Source organism: Amphiura filiformis, chromosome 14 (genome assembly GCF_039555335.1).
Source record: "Amphiura filiformis chromosome 14, Afil_fr2py, whole genome shotgun sequence".
NCBI classification, from domain to species: domain Eukaryota; kingdom Metazoa; phylum Echinodermata; class Ophiuroidea; order Amphilepidida; family Amphiuridae; genus Amphiura; species Amphiura filiformis.
In genome coordinates, this window is record NC_092641.1 from 29,778,010 (window position 1) to 29,791,081 (window position 13,072).

Consider the following 13,072-nt stretch of genomic DNA (forward strand, 5'->3'; position numbering starts at 1 on the left):
TAGCATTTTGGTTGTGTAAAGTCAACATAGACTACATCAGTCCCTCTAAGGGACCGTTCATTATTTCCACCGGAGGGGGGGCCGGGAGAATACATGGGGGGTCAGATGGTTTTTATCAGGCAAAAGGGGGGGTCAGATGGTTTTGCATCTCAAAAATCCTAGAGCTTCCGGGGGCTTCGCCCCCTGGACCCCCATCTGGAACATTGCCCCATGACCCCTGACCATTAAATTTGCGCTTTGCATGTCGGCCGACACTTTGGTCCTAGTCCGGACTTAAGTCGGGCCTCACCTGTTTTTCACCTGCCACGGTGTGAATTGACATAAATTTGCACCAAAAGTAAGTATTTATTATAATATTTTGAAAAAATGGGTCATTGGGTAAAACATTCCAAAAAATGGAGAAAAATTCTAGATTTTGCTTCTAATTTGCCAAATGTACAATACAAATTTGCTGAAATAAGAGAATTTTGAACCATATTTCATAAATATACATGTACACTGCCATTTTCGTAATAGAGAATTGCAAGCTGCTGCACAGTAATGCTGTGGTCAGACTCTTCTTTGTTCTTTTACTATCAAACCCCACCCCACACAGGTGTCATTTACATACCCCAGTTAAACTACAAAGACTCGCCTAAACCACCATGACAGTAAACTTGGGCAATGTATTCAAATACATTATAGAAAAATAACATCATCATCATCATCATCATCATCATCATCATCATCATCATTATGACAACAAATTTTGAATCACATTTGAGATCTATTTTGACATTTTTAGATAATCATTTCACATTTTACATGGACCTTCTGTGTCCAAGTTTGAGTCGAACCGAGTCTGTTGGTGTCCGAGTCCGGCAACAAGTGGACTTGAGTCCAATACATCAACATAGGCGTAGATCCCCCCAATATTTTGCCAGGGGGATGCTCCATACAATCACCCCCCCCCCCCATGTTGACGCCTGAATATAGGTTTCTGACCACATATTTGCCCATTTTAGCCCAAAAAGTGCAAATTTCCGCGCGCTTCGCGCGCATTATTCCTCTTTTACACCATATTTCATCAGTTTAGCTTTAAAATATCCAAATTTTTCGAGCGCTTTGCGCGCATTTGAACCATAAACTTATTTTGCCACCAAAAGGTGCTGGATTCACTATACTTGTTTCCAACCCCAAAATTACAAAGACCCCACTCCTCTGCAGCATGCAGCAATACATTCTATTTTGGTTGGTGGGGGGGGGTCATATGATTTTCATGTAGCTCGGAGGGGAGGTCATATGGTTTTTATTATCGGCGAAGGGGGGTCATATAGTTTTCGGCAGTGACTTTCTGTCTGCTCCCCCCCCCCTCCGGTAGAAATAATGAACGGTCCCTAAACTGACGGCACGCGCGCCATTTATGGCGCTTGGTGTCAGTCGAAGTGGCGCACGAAATATTTTTTCCACATAAATTTTGATCAAGAAAGGGGTGAAAAAACCGGATCTGGGCCTTTAAAAAATCTTAAAACCCAGGAGCTTCCAGGGGAGCTGCTCCCTGAACCCCCGATAAAGCACCACTGCACCTTATCCGCTATGCACATGCGCTACATAAACTTATTTTGCCACCAAAAGGTGCTGGATTCACTATACTTTTTTCCAACCCCAAAATTACAAAGACCCCGCTCCTCTGCAGCATGCAGCAATACTTTCAATTTTGGTTGGGGGGGGCATATGATTTTCATGTAGCTCGGAGGGGGGGTCATATGGTTTTATTATCGGAGAAGGGGGTCATATAGTTTTCGGCAGTGACTTTCTGTCTGCTCCCGGCCCCCCCCCTCCTGTAGAAATAATGAACGGTCCCTAAACTGACGGCACGCGCGCCATTTATAGCGCTTGGTGTCAGTCGAAGTGGCGCACGAAATATTTTTTCCACATAAATTTTGATCAAGAAAGGGGTGAAAAAACCCGATCTGGGCCTTTAAAAAATCTTAAAACCCAGGAGCTTCCAGGGGAGCTGCCCCCTGGACCCCCGATAAAGCACCACTGCACCTTATCCGCTATGCACATGCGCTACCTCGGAAAGACCTTCCTTGACATGTTGGCACTTCATTGTTACTAAAATGTTCCAGTTGACACTTCAAATCATACTAGTTGAGAAGGCCTGCACTACATAGTGGCGTACGCGCGCTATATCGCTAAATATAACGCCAAGGTCGTCCGATCTTACTGTAAATGAGCTTTACATACAAAAAATCCCACCATCATATAGAGTCATCTGTCGGCGGAATACATTTGCCGTTACGACTTTTAAAAAGATCATTTTGTATTTCTGATTTTATTTAATGTCCTCTAAAAATTGTCTTTGATATATGAATCGTCTTTATGTCTTATCAATTTGGATGTTATAAAAAAGGTTCTCTAGCTACCTTTTTTAGGTTAGGAAAATTTCATTTTCTCAGAAGATAGGTCATGAATATGTCGGTGACCGGAGACATTTTACGACCCCCTATCACGAGCTAAAAATTTCTACGACCCCTTATCTCGCGTTGATAGTTTTTATGACCCCTCTTCCGCCCAAACAGACTCAAGACAAATTATTCATTATTGCATGAGATTCTAATACGTATAAGATGCGATCGTACACGCATAAGATGCAATCTTACACATATAAGATGCCATCTTACACGTGTAGATAATTGTACACGTTTTTTGGTCCACTTGGCCATTCATACTATGACAATATGGTAATAAGTTCCGGTTAAAATGGTATGCCTACTCCTACTGGACACAAAGGTGTGTCCTTTAGTGACCGTGTTCTTCGGTAGGTTGGCATGTTTTGATAACAATGAAAGATGCTATATTATTGATCACTAAAATTGATATGACACTTCACAAGAAAAAGTAGGCCCTGACCAAATTACTGCTAACGGAACAAGTTTTAAAATTATTTTTTTTTTGTTTTTGAAATTATGGTGTCACCTTAAAACATTTATAATAAAAAAAATCAGTCTCGAGGATGACCTAAAATGAAAAACATTGTCACGTGGGGTAGAAAATGCTGCTTCAAATATTGAATTTTGGAGAAGTAATTTGGTGGTGTACGTCCTGAACCGCTTTACGTTCAATATGAGTGGTGCATAGTAAACTGTTGATAGCAGACTCGTGATCACAATAGTTCCAGGTTCTTAATCCGTTATAGTGCACATGTATACCATACTAACCACGATTCTCGAAAACTTTCTTCGCAGCCACTCCCGTGTCTTGTCGCAACAAGTATACGTAAGTGATAGCAAATGATTTTCTGTGATTTTGTGTGCATGCCTGAATAATTAGGTTATGGCACTTTTGTTACATGCATTTCTGAAATCATTTTGCATCTTAAAATGTCCCATAGGAAGCTTCCGTTCCAGTTGCTTCTTTGTCGTGTCGAGTTATGACTTGAAGAACACTAAGAAAAAAATAAAAACATATAAGTTATGAACAAAACACTAGTATTAAAATGCATCAGTTCATGTTTAGTTTTCAGCAATTGTTCTCTGCAACTTTTAATAATTCCCAAAAGGAGTTCTATATAACCCTATCCCTGAAATAACCAGTTTACCAGTTTGTCAGCCAATGTGTAATATTATGAGCCAAATGGGAGGAATAGTTACATCAGAGCACCTTGGCAGTTGGTAACACGTGTCTTGTGGAAGCATTTTGGTCATCGTATGATTGACTACGTTTTTTAATATTCTCTGGACTTTTCCAGCCAGAAAAATAGAACCAATGTGTTTAAACAATGTAGCGTAATGGCAACGTGTCACACCTTCATGGTGCGTTGTACAAATTGACAATACTTGATCACTTTACACAGCGTACTAAGAACTTAGCAGCTAATATGCAGCTAAAATACCACCTGACCCATTATTAGCACATTCTATCTGTCAATTCAAATACTTCAAATTATTTTTGGTCTGTTCAGTGAAATTTATATCCCCGTTCTAACATTGTGATTGATTTTTTTCAAATGTTCTAAAATAATATTTATTTTGCAGCTGGTCTGTTCAGATTATTTTGTCAAAAGATCTACATTTTTTGGTGTTTTGGGGAAACAATACGAAAGGTCAAACTTTTCAATGATCGTCGGCTTCTCATCCAAGCTACATACACTTTAAGAACATACCATTAGATTTATTACTTCGAGGACTGTTAAATATTAAAAAAATATCCATTTGTAACCATTTGCCATAAAATGTGTATTATATCGTTATATATATATCATTAAAAAACTAAATTATTTGATATCATCAGGACATTCTTCGTAATTAGAATACAATTCGATATGTCTGATGTACTATTATGTCCCACAAAAATGCTGTCCAAACGTTGCTACCAGAGCCCTTAAACCTAAAAAAGAAATTGTTTGAATGGCGTAACCCGGGTGTCTGCTCTATAATCCGACGTTTCTATAATCCGAAGGTTTTTTAGTCCGAAGGTTCGCTTGTCCGAACACGTGTTCATAGCATTCGCTAGTCCGAATTTTAAAAGAGGTTCTCTAGTCCGAAAAAATTTAAAAGAGGTTCTTTCTTCCGACGGTTCTTTATCTCGAAGGTTCTATAGTCCGAATTTTAAAAAAGCTTCCCTAATCCGAATATTAAAAGAGGTTCTTTAATCCGAATTTTAAAAACGGTTCTCTAGTCCGAATATGAAAATAGGTTCTATAGTCCGAATTTAAAAAACGGTTCTATAGTCCGAAATTGCAAAAGAGTTCTATATTCCGAAACGGATACCGTGTTCTTTAGTCTGAATCAGTAAAAATGCTCTATAGTCCGATTATTTTTATAACATTAACATTTACTGCGCCCTCTAGCTAGATAATAGCAGAGTTTATGGTAAACGGGATGACGCTACTTTTGCCCCCCTCCCCGTCATCAAAAACAAATCCTGCGTTCGCGCCTGATATCCCCAACTTACTGTAAACGAAGATCCTAAAAATACGATATTTGCTCCAAAAATGTTGACATATTTTTACACCATCAGAAACGAAAAGAAAAATAATGAATGGAACGAAAATATAAAGAAACCTGAAGAAGTACAAAAGAACACACAAAAAAAAACAGAACAAAAGAAGAAGGAAAGACACAATGAAAGAAAATAAATGAAAGAACAAATGAAACAACTGAATAAAGACTAAAAGGAAGTCCAAATGAAAGAACAATGAATACAAAGATAATGAACACAATAATGAACATTAAGAAAGAACAAGGAGAAGAAAGAAAGAATATAATAAAGATAGAACGATCACAGAAATTTGAATATAGAACAAACAAAAATGACAAAGGGATTTTAAGAAAGAGCTAATGAAAAAAAAAATCGAACGAAATCAAGAATGAATAAATGAATGATGATTTGACACTGAAACAAATGATGAAAATAAAATTCGGACTATAGAACCTGTTTACCAATTCGGACTAATTTATTAGGAAATAGGTATTTAAAAAAAGGGGGAGGGGCTTTACGGGGCTTTGCTGTAGCTGAACAAGCCTATAGTGTTTATTTATGTATATTGTTGTTGTTTTTTTGGTGTTTTTTTTTTGTTGTATTTTTAATACTTATATGCAATTATTTTTATGTTTCTAGATGCTTTTATAATTCATATAAAGCATTATTGTTAAAGTCATGTAAGTCAACAACTTATAATTCAGCTGCTATATGTAAACTTGGCTGAAATATACAATGTTCGATATGAGATGGCTTGATAATTTCAAACAGTAATGATATTGACAGGAACAATATATCCGTTACAAGGAAAAGTGGCTTATTAAATAAAATATTTGTAAAGAATATTTATTGAACTTACACCGTGAGCATCAAGGGAATGAAGCCTAATGTTCCTTGTATTATGAAGACCAAATTTTGTTGCGTTTGCACCGTTTTACTGTAAATAGAATTTATAAGCAAGGGTGACAACAGGTTGCCAATACTCTATACTTGCTTTGAAGCCGAAGACAACGCCTGGAAAAGAGAACAGGAGAATACGACTAAACATGAAAAATATGGCGACTCTACAATTATCACTTTTACTCTTGAAACATAAAATGGAAATTGACACGATTCCTAGTAAAAAAACAGTGTCAACTGTCACACAAACTGGGTCAAATTTTACATTTTGTGGCTGTCAAATTTGACTTTGAAATTTACCCGAATAAAATATACAGATTCAATTTTCTGCAACCGTTATATAGTAAGGAGAACAAATAAAATATTTCACGATACAACGTACCGTGTTCGTGTTCTGAGACTTCTTTGGCCAACATCGCAGGGATCAGAGGCCCGCTAATACTACGTAAAGATCCCACAAGCGCCGCTGTAATAAAAAAAAAAAAGAAAAGAAAGAGGAAAACAATGGCTTACTGTGCATTTTGTCGATATTCCTAGCTCCTTACATAAGCTCTTAACTGACGTTATTAAAGGTACCGTTATCTGAAATGGTTTTCATTTCAGTTTGTTATATAATCATGTGACCGCAGAATATGTGGGTTTAAAGTTACCTGATCAGATGAGGCAAAGGAAGTGTTTAAATGTCGCAATGCACTATTCACGAGCTGAGAAATCAATCAAGTAAGGTGTGAGCTTGGTGTGGGTGTAACCTGGGGGTGCACTTTTACCATTGGTAGTTGACAATTTTGACAAAGGTAGTATCAAAATGTTGGTTGTGATAAAACAATAATTCAAATAACGACAGGGTTGCATAATCGTTTCGTTCCCTAGGTAACACAGCACAATCGGTCAAGTACCATTGAGGGTAATTGACCGAACCTTTTTTGATGCATTACGTAGAAAACGAAACATCCTAGATTGTAAAATATTATCCTTATTTGAATTGGTTTATCCAAACTAACATGTTGATATCACTTTTGTCAAAATCCGAGCACTTTTGACCCCCAAGAGGCAAACACGTGACTTATGACCTTTTAGTTAATAACTGAAGAACGCTACGTCCAAGATAAGTTAAACTATACATTTCTGAACCTTTATGACTAGAGGAATATAATAAATTTCAAACCAAGTTTAAAATTTGACCATGTGTAAAGTTTCCAAAAGCTACTCCGGTTCAAATGCTTTCAGGCATTTTTGTATAGCCCTATGGTAGCAGTGCGGCTTTGCCCCACCCCCACCCCAGCTGGTCCCGAACACCCATCCGAGGGAGTCAGGCTAATACGCTAAAGTATTTGAAAGCGTGGTTTAGGATTATTTCCCTGTGAAAAATATAGATCATCGAAATATGTGTTCCCGAGATTACAAAAGAATAGACGCTCGAGAAATGTATACACATTTATTAAACTGCATATCTCGTGCGAGAGGATAGAGTGAAGCTATATGACTTTCTATATAAGCTAGTAGACTTTTATTCAAGTTATTTATTTCACGAAAAAATGAGAAATGGAGAAAGAGAGAGTGGGAGATATAGAAAGAGGGGGTGTGTGGGTGGGGGTGGAACAGGGCGCCGGCACGATCCGTTCATACCTACATTAATTGTTATTGAAATAATGCGCCAAGTTTATGCAAGATATCATGGCCGATAGTGCCTTAGGATATTTCAACCTTTATATAATATTATAAAAAATATGTAATAAAAACACGTATGTGTAAATACAGACAAATTTTGCTCATATTTCAGGTTTTTTTTTAAAAGTTCTGAAGTAATTTTTCTTCCAGTTGAAACGAATTCAGACAGTGTCTAACACAATTTGAATTTTTCTGGTGTGATTCAATTTTACCATTTTTAAAGCAAATTTCTTTTGAAAGTCTCTTCTCTTTGCTTTTATTTTGGAGGGGTCGAATTATTTAATTCGAGAGATAATTGTAATGTCTCTTTAATCTAAAGTTTAATTATTCACATTCACGATTTGTACCGGCACAATTTAGCATTGAACCCTGGTGCCCCTTATATCACAATAAACTCATTTTACTCTCAAAAGGGTTATTATTCCGGGTTTGGAGAAGGGTGACGAAAAGAGGGGCAGAAACTCACCATGATTTGCAAACACAAACTTCATTCGAAAAAAACTTACTTCGGTAGTCTAAGTATTACTATACCGTGTCGTCTGCGTGGTAGAATGAGTGCATGTGCGTGATGGCAGCAATTGGCTCTCTTATATATAGGATAAGTAATATAGCCATTTAGAAATCTATATATGTCATACATGGTCAACGTGAGTTGCCAATGTCATGTTTGTTTGGGATGGTTGATAGATTGGCAATAACCAAGATAAGGAATTGTGTGGGGGCACTTAACACAAATGACCATGTTGGCATGCCGTTCCCCCCGGGCGTTCTCGTGTTTTGGATCACGTAGCTCTGAAAGATACCTTAATTTTCCAAACACATGGCGTTGAAAGACCATTGCTTTTGATAATTTCTGATTTTAGCCTCTTAAATTACTCATTTCTCTCATTTCTTTCTTTTTAGGGGGGTTGTTTTTTTGTTTTTTTGGGGTTTTTTTTCATTTCTTTTTACGCGACTTACAGGCATCAAGTCAAAAAATGTCCTTAATATGGACCGTTTGCAGCTCCGAAAGACCCGGTACACCGTTACCTCGCATATACTCACCATCTGATAATTCCTCGAAGAACCCACTAAGAAATTGATGACGTGCCCCCCGATGTTTTCATATTTTCCGCACCAGTATATAATTGATTACTGCGTCGACTTCTTAACCAGTTTGCAGTAATAAGGTTGTTGAACAAATATAATGCTTAACCGTCAAATTAATTAACTTACAAAGATACAGTCCTAGTGTGGTGTTGGCAATAGCACGAAGATATCCAGCAAGAATACCAAAAACCCAACTGACTTGAAGATTCCAGAGGTCGGAAAGACACAGAGAAAAACCTTTCGAGCCTATTAAAGCACCTGTAAGAACATAACATTATGTTGAGGAGAATACATGAGAAAGTGTTGATTCGTAGATCCGATTGGGAACTAAGAATCAACACTTTCTAGTGTATTCTCTGACTTACCATTGCTTTATACTGACAATATGCCTATAATTACTCTTCTAAAACTGTGGATTCTTTACAATCTGCGAATGTTATCAGGATTGATTTAAAATGTTTGTCCCTATTGCACTTTGTTTGACTCATCCTGTATTTAAATTATCTAATATCTTACCTAGAGCATTGCTAAAAATAGCCAATGTCGTATAGCCGGCAACTAGCACTGACGACCAACAAAACGGTGTTCCCAATCCATACACGAGGACGATCCCGAGAATTGCAGAATTTATCACCTGATTCATAAACTCTATCATATAGAGAAATCCTAAACGCCATCTTCGAAGGCGTGTTTTGTTTTTGAATAGAAGTATCAGACTTTTAAATTCATATATGACACGGGATTCTGATTGATCCATTACCGGTTTCGCGTTCTTGTCATTTCTATCAATAGTTTCAATTAAAAATGATGGAATGATAATGTACAGGAATGCAAGGCAATATGCAATAAAAGCGATCCATAGTGCAGGGCCAAATCCGTAATCTTCGATAAGGTATCCAATAGCCACCTGAGTCAATCCGATCCCTATTGACGGCATTGTGAAGGCGATTGCGATACGCAGTAATCTGTTTTCCTTGCTGGTAATATCAGAAATGTATGCATTATACTGCGCAACTAATAATGTATCACTTCCGGTTAAACCTGTCAGAGCAAATTCAACAACATTGTCAATTGTTTGAGAAATATCGATCAAAAAGTAATTACCCCCTTTGAATAATAGCCATTATTCCCCAACCGTTGATTGTATGCCAAATTTGGTATGCAGTCAAAGCATAATCTATTTTTTGCGCATTATGACAGCTCAATTGCTCCAATTGTCCCAATATTGATAGCAAAATCCTATTGTATTGTATTCAGTATCCATTGAAGGAAATCTTATCCACGGTTGTTTGATAGCATATAAAACTACGTAATTTTAAAAAAAGGTGAATACTGATGGCGCTATTTATCTTTAATCGTGTTTGCATCTTTACAAGGGGTAGTCACTGGTATAATGCCATTGACACGCCAGAAAAAGAGAAACAATTAGCAACCAAACTTTAAAAAAAATTATCATGAATTTTTGGCTAGAAATATATGTAAATAGCTCCCTCAATTTGAACACACAAATACAGATTACATCACAAAACATACCACACGTAGACACAAAAGTTGAAAAAGAAACCAAAATCTGTGTTAAAAAGACCTTGAAATTACATAATTAGTGTGATAAGTGTAGGTATTGTCCAGGTCTAGAATTGAACATTATAATGTTTTGTTAGAAAAATTAATAGATGATCACATCAAACAACCGTGTATCAACTCTCATTGGACTATTCTTTTTGTTTCATGAATTTGGAGGGGATCAAAATACGTGATAACCAATAACAGGAATAATTGCCATTATTTAAAGGGGGTATTAACTTTTTATCTACAGAAGGAGGGACAGGGGAAAGAGCCTCGTCCGTCTCACATCGGCTTTTGTCGGGGTGGACAGCTGCATCTACCTGGCAGAATCGCCCAGCGAATACTATTCTTAGGCCGGTAAACACCTAGTTTCGTCTTGAGTTTGGTTTAAAAAAAAAGAGTTTTCGAATAAAATTTGAATCATTCCCGGTACAATTAGCACAACGTGAATTTTGGTTTTATATTTTTATATTATCAACACCCCTGCCACCCCACCCCACCCCATCCACCCCCCAGCAACTCCTGCTACGCCATTGATTCTTTGTTAATATAGCAAGACGTTTCGTGATCTAAAAATAATTGTATAATCACTTGACTCAGGCTAAGATCAGGTTATTTAAATCGACCTGAATTTAGGTGACTCCTTACAACGTACCCTGTACAATAAACATAGACAACGTTATCGGAAAGACTATAGCGAAAAGGACCAATCAAATATGAATGTTTGGAAATTCTTTTCAAAATCTTAAAATAGTCCGTTGCATCAATCAATTACATGTATAGTGTTTGTTAAGTACTATAAACAAGTTTACAGTATTATTCACCTTCAATAAATTTAGCCACAGCGAGGACCCAAAGTGGCAGAGCGAAACGATGTACAAGAAGAAATCCCACCATAAAAACAAGATAACCGATTAAAATGAAACCGAAAATTATTTTTCGGCCTATTCTATCGCTCCAGATACTCAGAAGCGGAGCTACAATTATAGATGGGATAATACCACACATAGAGATCACCATCTCCCAGTATGACACCTCCGCTTGGACTTCCTGAAGACGCCTGTAGTGTGGATCGCTTGTATTTTGATCCACACACGTGCCGTTTATCCCTCCGTCATCCTCAGGTAACGTCACATTTTGTTCGATGGCTATGGTGTATTGTAGAAACTGTGGTAGCACCGAGGTCACCACTCCAAAACCCACTGCCGTTAGTAAAAGTAAGGGCTCTACTGTGATATATCGAGAGAATGCCCTTTGAAGGTTGGGCGGTGAGCCCGGAGGAGCAGGTTGGAGAAATGTCATGTTTTTTCGAGATGGTTTGGATTTGACCTCAACGTTGATATCTTCCTCCGCCATGATGGTTCTGGAATAAGAAACGTTTCATATTATGACACGAAAATGATTGGACACATCAAAACAATCTCTGATCTCTCAGACGTGACAATGCACTTATTTTACTCAACATTGAGGAAAAGGTCACAACTTAACAAATGAGCAAAGTATCAAACAACATTGAGCTCAGTATAGGTCACAACTCACCAAATGAGTAACAAAGTACTGAACATTGAGCTCATATTGATAAATATTTAATACCCCACATTGATGGTAATATCTATTAAAATGAGCTCAATGTTGGGTATGATTTACTCAATTTGAGTAATGCTGTACTCATTTTGTAGAGTTGTGACTTGTTTACTCATTATTAAGTAAAATATTTCTAAGAGTGTAGGTAATACCTATAGCGAAGCAAACGTTACGCTAAACAAAAGCATACACTTGGTTTGTAATAATAATAATAATTATGCCTTATCCTTTAACATCAACAAAACAGGTGCAAGCACTGAACAATATAGTTAACCTTTGTAATATAGTTTCCAACCCAGTACGTCTCAGTACGTCTTAATTTCTGTGGGGGCTGTCATTGTATATGCACTACAATAATGTTCAAATCATGTTAAAATTGTTATATTTGGCAGCCCTCATTCTAATAGAAAAAAGATCATTGAACTTCCCACAGAACGTCAAGTTCAAAATTACTCTGACCTGCTCAAAACTAACACCTGGATAAGGATTCACAAAAAATTATACTTTGACCTATCTATATGATGCACGGATATGGAGTTAATGGGTAAAAGAGTAACATTATGATGTCATAAGGGTGCTGTTGAAATGCCTTCATAGCCTTGATAATGATACGTTACGTATTGACCTCAGCAGTCCTGGATCAACCTTATTTTTGAACCATTCAATCATTAAAATGAGAAATTTTCTGGTGCCTCTCGAGCATCAGAAAATAACTTTTATTCAAAGCTGTTTATACCGATACATCTGACTGCCATGTTGCAGGTTTAATGAATCACTTTTTCCAAACATTTTTTGCCTTTGTGTGTTTTAATTTTGTCCTCATATTCGCTTCATATAATGGCTAAAATATCACTCATTTTGGAGATCAAATATAAAGTAATGAACATCTTACCTGTTTTACGACACACAGTGTTACTGTTTTCCTCGTATGCCTGCCATTGTCACACACATACGCATAGCAAAATGTTATTGATTTGATTTTCCGCTCCAAAGAACACAGTACAAAAGAGGGTCATTTCGATTCGTTAGGTTTCAAGTTCAGGTCCAAGGTCAAAGTGACGTCCGTTCCTCGTATTCAGAATGCAATTCAAGTGACGTCCGTTCCTCGTATTCAGAATGCAATTCGGTGTGTCACATGTGCTATCCGGTCCCATAAAAATATTGTGTAAAGGTAGGTGACAGGTACACAACAAAACTACACTGTGTGTATAATAGGCATACATGCTAGTCAACAGGAATGAAATCGTTAATGAAAAATACATGATGATTGCACACATTAAGCGTGTTTACAGTGGGAGCA

At 37.2% G+C, this 13,072-nt stretch overlaps 1 protein-coding gene across 1 annotated transcript; it reads right to left on the minus strand.

Moving 5' to 3' along the window:
- Positions 1 to 1,968: 1,968 nt before the first annotated feature.
- On the minus strand, positions 1,969 to 13,012 carry LOC140169924 (proton-coupled folate transporter-like). Its single transcript, XM_072193242.1, has 7 exons — positions 12,665 to 13,012; positions 11,013 to 11,551; positions 9,139 to 9,663; positions 8,749 to 8,880; positions 6,248 to 6,331; positions 5,825 to 5,979; positions 1,969 to 3,430 (listed from the first exon to the last, which is right to left on the minus strand). Exons 2-6 carry the CDS (start codon positions 11,542 to 11,544, stop codon positions 5,900 to 5,902), a joined length of 1,353 nt encoding a protein of 450 aa, XP_072049343.1. The 5' UTR covers positions 11,545 to 11,551; positions 12,665 to 13,012; the 3' UTR covers positions 1,969 to 3,430; positions 5,825 to 5,899.
- Positions 13,013 to 13,072: the final 60 nt, after the last annotated feature.